Source organism: Orbicella faveolata, unplaced genomic scaffold (genome assembly GCF_042242905.1).
Source record: "Orbicella faveolata isolate gen_17 unplaced genomic scaffold, um_ofav_v1 contig_47, whole genome shotgun sequence".
Lineage (NCBI taxonomy): Eukaryota > Metazoa > Cnidaria > Anthozoa > Scleractinia > Merulinidae > Orbicella > Orbicella faveolata.
The window spans coordinates 5,985,437-6,000,915 of record NW_028301577.1 but is presented as its reverse complement, the minus strand read 5'-3'; the positions used below and the strand labels follow the sequence as shown (position 1 = coordinate 6,000,915).

The window sequence follows — 15,479 nt, the reverse complement described above, 5'->3', positions numbered from 1 at the left end:
AGAACAGCCTTGAACTCGCGCCGCTGGAACTGCTATCAGAGCTGCTGTCACTAGAGTCTTCGATGTCCACTCCAAGTCTTCTTGCATTAGTTTCGTCCGGTGGTAGGGCTGCAGAACAGCTCTCTGGGTCTTGGTCCGCCTTTAATCTCATGGACATTTTTACTTTCACACTTCTGGAGCCAGTGGTTTCCTCTAGGTTGAGGGCTTCATCTCCTCTTTTCTTATGACACTGTGCTTTTCTGTTCAACTTTTCATTGGCCATTCGCTCCCTTTTCTTGAGCGTCTTGGAATAAACCTGTTGTCATAGCGATGGGCGCGGTAGCGGCATTGAAATTTTGGGTGCCCTGTGGAGTCCAGAGGACCCACCATTGCCATTGCCCTGTCGTTGCAATTGGTTCTCGTTCCACGAACTACAACAAGCGGGGCTTTCCACTGGTGCTAATGCACAACCTTGGAAATCATTTTGCTGCGCCAGTCCAGTCACTGTCGCCTTCCTGGGCAGGCATGACTTTCCCTGGACCTCAAAACTGAGAGGTTCTTCAAGATCTTGTGGAAAGCCAACACTATGACTTTCACCCTCCGATAGAAACGATGATGAATCTGAAAACGACTGCTCATCAGCGCTGTCTACATCGATAACTTCAATGCTAGAAGTCTTGGAAAATACCGGCGCGGCAGGCATGGTGTCTTGCCTCATCTGTAACTCGGACTGCCTTGGGCGACAGTTAAGGTGTATTTCCACCACGGGTGTTTCTTCTATTTCTTCACTTTCCTTATTTTTCTCCCTTTTCTCGGTTCTGCGCTTGGAGCAAATGACAGAATTGCAGTTCCCCATCGTAACACTTACCTTGTCTCGAGGGAAAAACCTCTTTTTGTGTTCACTTGATTGTGACGTGAACGTTAGAAGCCATTGACGTATTCTCAATTGGTTTACACGTTCGCCCAGCCTCGGTTTGGATCCTGTGAGAACTTGACTATAACGCGTTTTCTAATTTCCGTCATTTTTGTATCCAGTTTTCTCTTGTTTGAATAATAATAATAGTGCTACTTGTTGTCAACACTTAAACTTTGCATGGACCACTTTCTCTAGTCCCCCCCCCCCTACTTTTTGCGAAAAAATGACCTAAAAATCATGTGTTCGAAATTTGAATATTTTTGCCCCGCGCACCTTTTGTTTGCTTTGTTTTGTTGTACGACGTCTTCAAATGTCTGATGAAGGGTTACGTTTTATCAAGAGGATGGCAACATTTGGAATTATTAACGCACGTAGCAGACTCACTTATGAGTCGATATTTTTTTTTAATTCAAAAGACCCAGGTATCCGGATGCTGTTTCTTGCGCAAATTGTACGAAATCATGTTTTTCTTTTTCACTCGCTTTATTAAAAGAAAGCTGGTGATCTCATTTTTCTTGCATTTCCGACACAAGTAACTCATTACTTTTCCTCTATGTTCCCCAGAAGATTTTGGAAAAAAATCTGGGAGTTAGAAGATTTTCACGGGATAAGATTTTCATCATTTTTAGCATAAAAAAGCAAATTGAATGTCTAAACTCGCAGAGACCACAGAGATGATGTCATAAAATGTCCAAGAATTTGCAGTGAAATCACTTATATGGTCTGAAAAGAGTGTGCACCAGAAAAAAATATTTGGTCGCTTGTGTTGTGAAATTTTCTGGGTAAATATCCTTTCGGAAGTTATCCTTTCGGAAGTTTTCCTTGCGGGCTTAAACGCGCCCATGCCCATATTTGGGGAGACATAATCGTTACGTACTTCCGATCTACCGTATCTCTTCACACACCAGACAAAATACACCGCAGTTTGACCGAACTCAAACAATGTGGAAGGTAATCGCGAATGCTGAGAAAATCCGATACATAATTACGAACCATGCAACGGGACAGTAAGTCCGATGACTGGGTTAAGCTTGTGTTGCGGCGGTTTCGAAGTCAGGTAAGCTTGCTTAGGTAAAAACTGCGGTTTTCCTGAAACTCGAGTTTCACACGAGCTTTCTGCCGTGATCCTGTGCACGGTAGCTTTGATGTGTTTGTAGCATCGAAATGGATTTGTAAACTTGCTTGCCTGATACTCTCACCTGTGGCGGATGCTATTTTGGAATGCCGAAATGTTTTCATTCACATGGTGTCATATATTCCTTCGATTTTAAGAATGTGGATAATATAAAGGGTTACTACGGACAGATTGTTCATTTGATCAAATCGCAGCGGTGGAATTTTTCACGCTAGGTGCTTATCTTTTCTTGTCTCGGTAAAATGACTTAGGTTTAAATGGAGCTCAAGAGCACAGAAATATACCTCCTTTTTCGGAAAATTTCTGAGATAATAATAGACATATTTACATTATTTTATTTGCTTACCTGTAAATAAGGAGCTTGCCCGATTTCTTCCTGCATGGTTGATTGATTGACTGTTTGACAGAATGAATGTAAGCTTGACATGACTTATTCAGCCAGGAATTTAACAATAAGCGTATTGACTGCTTTTTTGTCGTGCATCGAAGACGTTAATGGTAGTAAAATGTCTTGTACATTCAAGTAAAGGGCTATGACAGTGGAGAGGTTTTTTCTCCAATAATTTAAATTTTGACATCTAGGATGTTACTGATTCTTTAGGCTGCCAATGCCTGTATATGTAAATTAAGGGGTGATGACACAAGTATGGTATGAATTTCATATCAGTTTCTGTACAAATCTTTTGACTGTGAATAAAATAAATCAACATCATCCCAAGATCAGATCAGCTTAACTCATTCTGGGTGCAGAACTTGCATAAATGAATTAGGCTGTCTGATCCCACATGAAACTTGTCACCAGTAGTTTCAGAGCTCTGGACAGTAAAAAAAAAAAAATAATAATAATAACAATAAAATGGTGGCACCAGGACAGTATGTTCTGATTTAGCATTGGTACATGTGTCCATGTTAACCTCGCAAGCACTTATTTTTAAGCACCATTATGTTGATCCAATCAAAGGGATATGATATATATTAAGGACCCTTTTATTGTAGGGTTTGGCTCTGCCTTTTTTTGTCATAATTAACAGTAAACAGACAGAGGCTTGTAAGAATTTTGATTATTTTGTATTCAATGACAGTAGTGTATGTTCTGTGTTGAACAATTTTTTTGTTTATAATCTTCTTCAAATAATAGACTGCTGTGTTCTTTTAGGGTCCAAGGGTGTTTATCTGTGAAAGCAAATGCAAACATATGCAGCTCTAGCCAAACACAAATTTTGGGACAGAAAATTTTAGACAGTCACTAGAGTGGTACTTGAATTTAACTGTCTTAAATTTTCCCAAAATTTGTAATGCTGGCTGGAAGTTTTGTTCTTGTACCATGCCATGCCAGTTATCATTAGATACCTGTCCTACAATTTTATGTACATTTAGTGTATACTGATATATTTTAGCTGCCATTTGAATCATCCCGTTCCAAGCAAAATCATGAAAGCAGAGAACACATCAAGAACTGTGTCATCAGTCTTAGTGAACACAATTTCAACATGGTGGTTGCTGAACTTGCATACTTCATCAAGGAGCCACCTTTTCTGGTGAGTAAATGCCTGTCTCTAAAATGAAAGTATTTTCTTCATTATCAACTATAAATAATGACAAAAAAAATAACAAGAAATGAACAAACAGCGTAATTTGCAGATTGGCAGGGCTCAAAAAAATTAACAAGAACCATCTGTTCATCCGGGACTTATAAGTAGATTTTCTTGTCGGGGAAATAACTTTTCATATTTCTCACTTGTCCAGTGGACAAGGGCTCAGACGAGTTGTCTGCCAAGTAATTAAAAAATTTAAGTAAACTAAGACTTGCCCAGGGCAAACAGCATTTGAGAGCTGCTTGTCCAAAGGGCAAGCTGGATTTCAATTTTTTTTTGAGCCACAATTTAATTTATACTTTTAGGCAAAAGTGTATATTACATGTATGTATATGGCCAGTTATTGTTCTCCCCTCCCCCTGTCTTGCTTAGTGTTGTTTTAGTAGTCTGTCAAACTTACTTGGCTTGTTTTATTTTGTAGAGCAAAGTAAGTCTGCTTACCTAATGGTGGTTAGCTGGGCTCCAATATCAATTTGGCTGTCAATAAATTCCCTGTATAAATTTAGTTAAAATTATCTTCGGTTAGTACCTTGTACATTTTTGTTAAGGGTAAGCTATCCCAGATTGTGCTATGAGATATATATACCCTTTGGTTTTTGTCCGGGGGGGGGGGGGGGGGGGGGGACTCCCATATGGAATGGACAGGGATGCTTGTCGTCTCGCTTAGGGGTGTAAATTTCGGATTTTGGTCTCGCTTAGGGTGTTCTGGGCAAAATGTCATTATTTTTAGCCGTCAAGGTCTCGTTAAGGGTTGCACACGAAGAAATAACAAAACAGAAAGAATTTTGATTCTTTATATTTACTCAATTCATATAAACAAATTCGCCATCATTAAATGTCACTGTACTTTTTATTTGTCTGTTTTATAAACTGGTCTCTTTTAGGGGTCTGCATAAGCTTCGGCCACGCCCAGATTGGTCTCTTTTAGGGGTTAAATTCAAAATTTCCGACGAGCATCCCCGTCCACTCCATATGGGAGTCCCCCCCCCCCCCCGCGGGGTTTTTTGTTCTGTCGTGCCTCCACATAAATAGCTTTAGAAATATTTGGACAAAAACTGTTTAGAGGGTAGCTTCAAATAAACTGTGTTAAGCCCCGGCTAAATGATCGCAACATTTCAGCACAACATATCCCAACATTGTTGGCCCAGCATTTGCAAGCTGTGGCCAAATGATCGTAACATTTGAATGCAACATATCAGAACATTGTTGGGTGCAACATGTTGCATGTATTTGGCCACCCTGTTGCGACATGTTGGTTATTGAAAATCGAATTAGTGCACATGCCCAGGCACAACATTGTTGCATGAACCTGGCCAAATGACTACAGCATCATGCAACATCCACAAATTAATGTTGCATGAAAAATTTGACCATTTTCAAATTTGAGCCAACAACACCCAACATGTCGCAACATGTCACAACAGGGTGGCCAAACGCACACAACATCCTGCGCCCAACAAAGTTGTGATATGTTACATTGAAATACTGTTATCGTTTGGCCGGGGCTTTAGATCTTTCAAACAGCTGTCTTTCAAGGAAAATTGCAATAATTGCCTTTCTTGACTCCCTGTTAGAAGTTTTATCAAGCTTCTTGTTTTGATAGTAGAACAAAAACCCCTGAGATCTTTGCCCCAAATTTACCCAGACCCAGAGAAACAGGCTTGTTACAACACAGCATTGCCCTGTGATTACCTTTTCCCAATCTACATGGACATGTATGCCTATTTACCTATGGCCGGTGACATGATGTCACAGTATTATATATTCTTATATAGTAAGCAGTTCTTTCTCTTTTGTTTAGTGCTCCCTTTCAACAGAAAAGGTGACACTTGCTTCTCAGTCCAACAGTATCACAATAGATACTATGGCTCAATGTTTTGAAAAGGTAAGTTAACAGACAGCAGTCTAGTCTGATCTCCTATGTAGGGTCAACATTTTAAAACCAACTGCTAGGCTTAAAATAAAGTTTGCATCTAGTGAAGATCTCTTAAAAGTCTTTGATCTTGTCTTGATGATAAGCATGCTTGTGTTAAATATGGTTGAGCATATTTTTGAAGCTTGCTTACTGATGTTTCAAGCAAAGAGATGTCTCCATGTTCATGAATGATCTTGGACATCCTTATGACAACTTACTGATAGCTGACTGTTTGATTTGATCAATCAATCATTGTTTAAGGGTGGAGTAAGATGCTTGTCGCCCATGTTTGCTGTGTTAACTCCATCAGTTTATTCAGGAAGTTGTCAAAAAGAAGTCAAAAATTAATGAAAGGTTAATATATATAAAAAACTTTAAATTAATATGTGTGATTCTGATGGTATTAGTGTGGCATGCATAGTTGTGGTCTGTTAAAACTTGTCTTTTCATTTCTTCAGAATCCAGACAAATGTGCAGCCTTGCCTGATGAGGTTCTAAATAAACGTCTGCTTCCTGCAATGTGCCAGGTATTTCTTAATGATTAAAAATAAAATTTACCAAATAGAAAATGGTGTTTCATGTTCTCCAAGAAAGTAATGCATGCTTGGGTTCGAGAAAAACTTCTAGTGGATGAAGGAGCAGAATGTAGGTGCATTTAACAGTTTTCCTTGATCTCAAAAGTGCATTACTGTATGTCCTTAGAAAACATAGGAACACAATCCTCTCTTTTAGTTTAGAGTATAGCATGAAAAAGCAAATTAAAATATCAACATCTGAAAAGGAATGGTGATTGTGCTGGCAACACAACATCTGGAACACATATTGTACATACATTATAATTTCCACAATTTCCACACAAGTTCAATTATTTTTATATAAATTAATGCATGCTCAGCTCCGATATAGCGGGTATACAGCAGCTGAATATAGTGTTATGTGCCTGTTAACAATCAACATGGTTAATGTGTATATGTACTTGAAAAGTTATCAGCCCTGGCCTGTGGTGTTTGACCTAGTATAGATCTAGCTATATCCAGTTACAAATGAAGTTTTAACCTGGTTTTTGTTATACCCTGGGGGAAGTGTGATGGCCTAATGGTTAGTGTGCTGTACTCTGGACCAAGTGGCCCAGATTCAAGCCCTGCCCTGGGTCATGAGTTGTGTCCTGGAGAAACCAAGTTAAGTGCCAGCTGACCTTGGTACATGCACTAAGAATTGTCATCTGGAGCATGCATGTCTGAACCAATACTTGTTAGTGATCCTGTGCATGTCACCCAGTTGCACAAAGGTACATTTTCAAAATCTAAGATCTACACGTATGTGTGAGATTTTTGATTTATCAAAATTGGTTTGTTGAATGTTCCTTTAAATAGTTCATAACTCAGTCAAATGGATTTCCTTTGGAAGCTGAACAGAAAACCCTAGCTGGTAGAGTTCTGTCATACATCAGTGTTCATCACTTCTCTGCTCTCTTTAATCGCATTGCAATAAGGTAAACATTTTCTTATTCAAATACTGAATGTCCTTAACCTTGTTTTTACTAAACTGTCCCTTACTGTTTGTTAGCTACGCACATACTGTCTTTTAATGTTTCACTGTTGAACCTCTCTAAATGGGTTTTGTCAGATAGCATTAACTGGCCATTGTTGATGGAGCACTTTCAAATGCAATGACTCAACAGTGCCTCAACAGAATTTTCATGCTGATTTTAAATTGTTTGAAAATTCAATTTATATTTTTGCAGAAAATATATTAACTAATAAATATTCTCCCCTACAGAAGGCTTTTGGCTTGACCCTCCTTCTACCCCTTCTGAAAATTCCAGTTTGGTTTCATACTGTGCTACCCATCACAAATGAGAACTTTTAAGCCTCCCCCCGGAATTAGACTAGCTCTGGGATGGGTGCAGGTATTCCCTGGAACTGCTCAGTTATTGTGGTCCAAGTAAGAAGAAAGTCTGTCCTTGGTTAGTTTCAGTCATTAATTAATCACATATTATTAAAATTCTGCCACATTTGCATATATGCCGAATGTATTACACACCGTGTGGTATTTTAATTTGCAGGCTACATGTTCTTGCAAACACTGAAGATAACTCTGATACTGGTGATCTAGAGCTCATTCGACATTTACATGTGAATGTGTCTTCTCTCAAAATTCTCTTGCAAGGTAGAAAATATTTTGAAATAATTTAATTTAAAGAACAAATTCAAGATTAAACTGCTTTCAAACAAAACAACCAGGTTGCTTAATCTTAAAATATATGCAAACCCCACCAGACTAGCAAGCCAGGGTAGTTAAGGCCGTTGGAGTAAGGACAGGAAGGAATGGCACCAAAATGGAAAAGATATGAATCGTGTTACTTTGTGTGTGTAACTTGTATAAATAGTGACAGAGGAAGTACTGTACATGTTTTTGGTTACTCTCCATCCATCCATCCACCCACTAACCAAGATTAAAGCTACATACATGTACATGTGCTTAATTTTATGAACATAACTCTTTAGAATACATTGTGCATAATGTACATGGACATGTACCTCACAAATTTTTCTTTCAGAGAGCATTCAAGTATTTAGATCCTTGAAGAAGATTGGTCAACTTGCATTAGTATCTGGATTAGAAAAGGTAACATAACCATGTCAATAATAACTTTGATGATGATGATGATGGTAATACTTAAACCATGTGCATGCAATTGTATGAGTACAATGAAGCAGTGATGATATTATTTCAAGTACATAATTATAGTTTAATGTTTCATTTTTGTGCTTCCTCCTTTTTTTTCAGGCAATATGGAACTGGGTTGAGAATAGTCCGGATGAGTTTGCACGGTTGCAAAGACAACCCTCCCCTGAACTTTCAGGTATACATTTCATGTTATTGACTGATTGGGCATGCCAGACAGGAACATTTTTGGTTTACATGTTACAAAATATAGACAGAATTTAGTGCAGGCTGTTTATCCAGTGCATCTTTGAAATTTTTTCAGAGTATGCAGAAAAGCTCTTTGATCTGGTAGATAATTTTGCGGAGAGTTCCAAAAGGAAAGCTGCAGTATGGCCACTTCAAATAATGCTGCTTATTTTATGCCCAGTAAGAAAATACCTTTAATTGTCATACAATACAATAATGTTTATGTTATAATAATACATGTATGTGAAGACTGCAATGGTGTTGGTGGTGATTTAAACTTGGTGCTGCTGTTGCTGTTGATGATGTTTATGGTGGCAAATGTGATTATGATGGAGGGTGGTAGGTATTATGATGATGATGACTCTGCCGATGATGCCAATGCTATTGACAGTTGTAGCTGCTGGTGATTGTGGTCACATAAGTGGTGATGACGAGATCTAAAACACCAACATCAGTGTTCAATAAGGAAAAAGATGAGGATGTCAAAAGAATGGACTTGTTTTTCATGAAGGAACCCCAGGATAAATATGTTATTTACACGCAAAACTGTGTTAGGTACCCCAGTAAAACAGCCAATTGATAATGGACCAAAATAATTATTTTTGGAAAAAAGATGGTAACCTTTAGAGAATAAGAGACTCATCATGAAAGCCCAACTGGCAAAATTCCTCAAGATTAACTGTCCTTGATTTACAGTATACATGTAGTTTAATATCTTTCGCCCTCAATTATTCTTACATTCAAGTAGGAAGATTTTTTTCTTTCATCAGAACATGCTGGAACAGATAGCTACAAGTGAAAAAGTGTTTGATGTCAGCAAGGCCAACAAGGTAAGCTCTGTCATCTTCTCAGGTCTTGGGAAATTTATAACTTAAAAATTAATTCATGGAAGTGAAATTGCTATTAAATACCCATGTGAACTGTACCCTTGGTTCAGTTGCTGAAAAGGTGTACAAAGTTGTTCACCAGTTAAATCACTACCAGTGGATAAGTGTTGTCAAAATCAATCCTGTCCAATAGATTTCAATTTGTCTCCTTGTGGAGATAACTTGGGTTCATGTAAACTCTCATGTTCTCTTTGGTTCTGTTAGAAAGAGTTTCTTGATCACCTGAAGAAGGCGCTTACCAGCACTAAGCATCTGACTGAGAGTGCAGCCGTAGTTTGCGTCAAACTCTGCAAGGTAGCAACTTACATGAAACCTGAGGACAACTCTGTGCTCTGCTTCCTGGTTGTCACCATGCTCAATGAATTAAAGGTATGGAAATGTGCAGTGCTTTTTTCATACAGTTGTCATTTGAGCATTGCTTAAATTATTGGACTTGGGATTGGGAGGTTAAGAGTTGAAGCACAGTCTCCTTCTCTGTTGTAAAGCAAAATGAGTTACTTTCATTGTTCCTCTCTCCACTGATGGGTATTGGCAAACTTATTTTAGAAACCTGACTAAATGCTCAAGAGATAATCTGTTATTGAGTAGCATCTCCTGAAAGAGGAGTAGCCATACCCCTCGAGTCACTTCATGCTAAAAATGGAAGTCTACATTTTGGCAATGTGTGGGTTCAGAAAATATCCATACCCATCCCTTTGAAGGTCATTGAAAATTCTGACGTTGGTGGTGAGGTTTTTAAAGCTGAAAAATTTTAAGGAAAGTATGAAGCTAAACTGTAATTAACCCTAATCATAATTTCTGAATTTCTCAAGTGCTTTGCACCCTTCTCTTTGGAATATGGGAAACTTTTAAACTCGACTTAAGTACATTCACGTGTTTGCAACTCTGTCTTAAAAAACGGAAATTTACTTCTTGCAAAATACTTTATGTAAGCTTTTAAAATTCTCTTTCTCTTAATACCAGTTTGATTTACAAAATTGCAGTTACATTTATCAGCTGTAGATGAATAAAGTTGATTATCGTTTTGTAACACAATCATTGTGCTTTTTTCAGGCATTACTCTTCAATGTAAGCAAGCCATTCTCTTTAGGATCTGGCAGCTTTTTCACAACAGAGCAGCTAATGGTTGATTGCTTTGTGTCAAGTTTCCGAATCAACTACAGAAACAACCAGCATTTTGACATCTGCCTCCAGCCAAACTCTCCCATCATCTACCATTTTGTCTATGTGAAAGGAACTTATGCCATTGTGAAAGAGGTGCAGTATGCTATAAATCAGGGCAAAAGTAAACTGGCATAGTTAAATCTGTGATCCACTTGTGATCCACAATCTTCATTTACTTTTTTTAGTTAGCTATTGTAGATCATTTGTGTTAAGCATTTACCCAAAGGTTCTGGACATGCTTGAGTATAAAAGGGCACCTGTCAATCACCATCAAAGAAACCAATCAAATTGGACTTTTGATCTAATTTGATTGGTTAGAGAAGTTGGTCCAAAATAGAGTGCTCCACTTCAACAAACTGGTTCATTGCCTTATGTTTCCAGATGTTAAGTAGATTTTCACACATGCAGAAGATTGGGGATAAGAATGCAAAGTTATGATATGAGCCATTCAACTTGGTTAGCTAACCCAGTTTGACCAGAGAATGTGATTTTACTTTGCAACAGTTGGCGTGACCAGTTGTATTGGAAAGCGTGCTAAATCTACTAGTCCATAGAGGTCTGGTGTTGGACAACAGGCCTTTCTTTCATAGTATGTCGTGTATCTCAAATTTCTTGACAATTGACTTTACCTTTTACTTCCACCTTTTGTCTAGACTCCTCTGAGTTGGTGGCCTAGGGCTGAAGTACTTCATCCTAAAGCCCAAGCTCTCAGACATATCTTCTTGGTATGTTAATACTCTAGTTCCTAGTACTGTGTAATTTTTGTCTTACATTGCTAGGTGTGAGGTGTCTGATACATCTTCCATGTACATTATGATTTTAGCCATTGCTAACAGTTAGAGGCACAGTGGCTCACAAAATTGCTATTGAAAATATCCACAGAGGGTTTGAGGCAGGTCCACACCAGCCCTCTGGGTTGCCATATGCAGACCTGCCTCATCAAAAATATATGTATGTATGTATGTATGTATGTATGTATGTATGTATGTATGTATGTATGTATGTATGTATGTATGTATGTATGTATGTATGTATGAGTCCACCCCTCTGGAAATTCCAGTTTTGCTTCATACTGGCCCTTAAAAGTTTTGACCTTTGATATCGCCACTCTCTTGGAATTTCCAATGATTCACTGTAGGTGGCCAGGGATATTTTTCTTGAACCACACAATTATGATTTGGACATTCAAATGAGGGGTATGGGTTAAGAGCTGGTGTTTTACAAGTGAGTGTGTGCTTTTTTCATTTCAGAGTATTTGTAATAAGGTTCAGAATGCTGAACAGGAGGGACAACAGTCAAGGCTGAGCCAGGTCAGTGTAAACAAACAGACAACAAACAGACAAACACAGACAACAAACAAACAAACAGACTAACAAACAATCAAACACACAGACAGACAGACAGACAGACAGACAAACAAATAAGCAAGCAAACAAAGAAATACAAACAAACAAATAAGAAAGCAAACATTGAACAGGTAAGCAAGCTAACAAACAGGTAAACGAACAGAAATCATGATGGTGAACTATTGATAAGCCATTGTAACAAAGAACTAAGCAAATATAAAAGCATAAGCTTGCAAACAATGGGAAAAAAAGCAAAGTTAAAAGATAAGAAACAAACCATTACTTCTGCAGTGAAGCATACAAACAGACAAAACAAACATTGAATTCTGCGAGAAATAACTAGCATAGCAAAGAAATATGTGCATGCACACAAAACAATATCCAAAAACACAGGCTAGTGACTAAGCAAATCAGTTGTTTTAATATAACCAACCAAACCTTCACAATCTGCTTTAGCAGTTATATATATTCTTTGTAGATCTACAAAGTGAAAGAGAAAAGGCACAAGGAAGATGAGCTGCATTCTAACAAGAAGCAAGACAAAGAGTTGTTGCTGTGGCTGGTGAAAATTTTTCATGCAGATCCTGTTTTTGCTTTTCATGTAAGTTGATTCATTTAATAGTTCCAAAAGTCTTATTATCCATCATCTAGTGTATTTACAATAATCACTACAGCACCTTTTTTTGTTCACAGAATCCTGATCTTCATGGCTGGGAGATTCAAAAGAACTCAACCCAAGTAATAATGGGTGTGGTCAACCTCATGTTAACACCAACTTTACCATCTGAAATCAGACATGAAGCAGCTGAGGTACACATTATGTATACTTTAGTTAGTTCACATTCCCTATTCAGACTTAATTGAATAATAAATATGTATTATTATTAATTGATTTTCTAACAAGAATTTAGATGTAGATGCTGATCACTACAGCGACTCAGTATGACGCAAAATCTGGATATGGGCATGTAAATGCTTGAAGTAATTTGTTTTTCTTTTGTTTTGCAGACTCTCCTATGCTTCTTTCAAGCTGATCACATTGAGATGTGGAACCCAGTGGCACCAATTGCCACTTTCTGGGAAATCAGGTAGTACAACAGAATGACAGTAGTGTTCAAATGTTATTGATACAGCTGTTAGATCTACAGTGAGGACTCAAATTTTTACTTGGAAGTTAAGAAATCACTATAGATTTAACTACTGCATGCCAATTTTTTTCATTCAGTTCACATGTGATGGTGTCTATTGCTGAGTTTCTCATTGGTCATGGCAGCCATGGAACAGTCCTGTTAAGATACTTGAGGGATCTGACTCTGAGCAAAAATGAGTTTCTGAGGAAACATAAGGTTTGTTTCATCTCTCTTCATTTTTTTGTTTGTTTGTTTTTAACACTTTTACTCATCAACTCCTGAGCTTCATAAACTGTAGTGTGCTGTCACTGCAACCCTCTAGCATTCAGTACGCAATGAAATATTACTGGTTGTTTGGTTTACGATTCCATTATGATAGAGGAATCTACTTTTAAGCATGGGCTACAGTCCTTAATGACAGCCCTGGGTTCTTGGTATCTTAAAGGACAATTTAATCATTATATTAATTTGCTTTTCCCACAGGAGCAAGCTTCCATAGGTTGTCACATACCAATCTGTACAGTTTCTCAAACTAAACTTGAGGTGTGTGCCATTCTCTGCTATTGGTGAAATACATGAAGCATAAATGATATTAAATTAAATTTTCATTTTTCTATTTTTTTAATAGTAGAAGTTCTTTACTTCAGCCGGATAGATTCTCTAGGGTATTGACATATAAGGTGCCAGGAGGGTTGATACATACAAAGTGTATGTATTGCCCAATAATTTTATGTAGCTCCATATTTATTGGTATTTTATAATCTGGTATGCAATTGTTAAGTTTCTTTAGTTATGTTTTAATGTAGTTTATCTCCAAGGAAAAGCTCATTTAAGCCAAAGTTTGCATGTACATGTCAATGCTGAAGAAAGTTTAGTTGTAAGTTGAAAGAAATCATATGGCATGACGTATCATTTGTTTTGGCTTTCAGGAAGTATTTTTAACTTATTTATGGAATCCAGATATGGAAACAGTGTTGATATCTCTCGCCTGCTTTGGCCAAATGTGCAATGAAGCAGACATTGTCCAGAGTTCAGAGACTCTTAATGTACTTCAAATCTCCCAAAACTTGAATGTGTACAATGAGCTGTCAAATGAGGCCACCAAATTCACAGCTGGTAAGTATCACTTGATGGTGAATTCTGGTCTTAGAGACCAATTTGGGCCCACAGTGTTTGTCTTGCTAGGGATATGATTGCAGGAAGGTGTGGTTAGTGCGCTTGACATCTGATCGAACAGTCTGGGTCCAATCCCTGGCTAAGGACATTGTGGTGTGTTCTTGGGCAAAACACTTTACACTCATAGTGCCTCTCTCCACCCAGGTGTATAAATGGGTACCTGCAAATTTAATGCTGGGGGTAACCCTGTGATGGACTAGCATCCCATCCAGGGGGGAATAGAAATACTCCTAGTCGCTTCATGCTACAGAAACCAGCGATAAGCGTCTGCCTTGGCTTGTATGTAGACCAAGCATTTGATTGTGCTGTGATGTTGTGGCAACTTCTAGCAGCTATGAGTACTTGCACTATTCCTTGACTGGGAGATGAAAATTGAATTTAACTTTATGAGTGTTTCAGTGAAGATTTTCCAATAATGGCATTCTTATCCCCTGACTGTGTAGTGGATAATTTGAAGTGTTCTTGGTAAGCTAAGTAGCCTCTGTAGTCTATCAACAGATTTAATTTTGTGCTCAATCACTAATCTGTCAAGTGAGTGCTAGTTATGTCACTGCTTACAGTTGAAAATGATGGAGTTTTAACATGAAATTTCCAAAAAGATTTCCCAGTTATATCAACTGAAGAACATCATGAAATATAAGAAATGAGTCAAAATAAACTGAGATTAAAGTTTCTTAACATTTTATTCTATTGTAGGTCGAGCAGCACTACAAAAACGCATCATGGCTTTGTTAAGGCAGCTTGACCGACAAACAGCAGGAAACATTCAGGTACAGCATTTTGAATGTGAATGTACTGTAAGTGTCTTTTGTTAAACTTATGTCCACATAATGGTGCTTGCCTCAAATGGCTTATAACAGGTGTATTTCAGTAATTATTTTCTAAACTTTGCTTGATTGTGTTTCATTTGGTGCAATGTGTCATTTGGTGTTCATCTGAATTTCTGTGAACATTATTTTGTTTAGTCACATGACCATCTGCCATGTTAATTAAGAAATCATTTTCGAACTAGATCACTTATAAGTATTCAAGACATTATTTTTACTTGCAGTGAAAGCTGAGAAAAAATCTGACGTTTCAACAGGATTATGATTGGCTTCTGTGATAACAATGCAAAGCCAGGTAACTGTTGTGCTTATATGTTTTACTTCGTAACAGGCCTGGGAAAGTACTTACTCAAAATGGCAGAGGTTAACCTTTGACCTTGTGCACTTTGCTAAAGAAGACTCCTCTTCGATAGATGTGCAAAAATATTTGAGGCGGAGATCGGGATCAAAAATCACCACTGAAAATATGCAGGTACATGAAATTATATTTTTT

At 37.8% G+C, this 15,479-nt stretch overlaps 1 protein-coding gene across 1 annotated transcript in view; it reads left to right on the top strand.

Annotated features, from left to right (window-relative positions):
• Positions 1-1,777: 1,777 nt before the first annotated feature.
• Positions 1,778-15,479, top strand: part of LOC110052022 (neurofibromin-like) — a 46,388-nt gene continuing 32,686 nt past the window's right edge. Inside the window, exons 1-22 of the mRNA XM_089280437.1 lie at positions 1,778-1,952; positions 3,428-3,568; positions 5,427-5,510; positions 5,999-6,067; positions 6,914-7,032; positions 7,606-7,709; positions 8,101-8,168; positions 8,331-8,406; positions 8,533-8,636; positions 9,227-9,286; positions 9,548-9,712; positions 10,397-10,600; positions 11,161-11,232; positions 11,758-11,817; positions 12,332-12,454; positions 12,547-12,663; positions 12,862-12,941; positions 13,079-13,199; positions 13,467-13,526; positions 13,913-14,099; positions 14,856-14,929; positions 15,318-15,458. Coding sequence (XP_089136563.1) covers positions 1,890-1,952; positions 3,428-3,568; positions 5,427-5,510; positions 5,999-6,067; positions 6,914-7,032; positions 7,606-7,709; positions 8,101-8,168; positions 8,331-8,406; positions 8,533-8,636; positions 9,227-9,286; positions 9,548-9,712; positions 10,397-10,600; positions 11,161-11,232; positions 11,758-11,817; positions 12,332-12,454; positions 12,547-12,663; positions 12,862-12,941; positions 13,079-13,199; positions 13,467-13,526; positions 13,913-14,099; positions 14,856-14,929; positions 15,318-15,458 — 2,292 coding nt within the window. The 5' untranslated portion in view covers positions 1,778-1,889. The remainder of the gene's footprint in view (positions 1,953-3,427; positions 3,569-5,426; positions 5,511-5,998; positions 6,068-6,913; positions 7,033-7,605; positions 7,710-8,100; positions 8,169-8,330; positions 8,407-8,532; positions 8,637-9,226; positions 9,287-9,547; positions 9,713-10,396; positions 10,601-11,160; positions 11,233-11,757; positions 11,818-12,331; positions 12,455-12,546; positions 12,664-12,861; positions 12,942-13,078; positions 13,200-13,466; positions 13,527-13,912; positions 14,100-14,855; positions 14,930-15,317; positions 15,459-15,479) is intronic.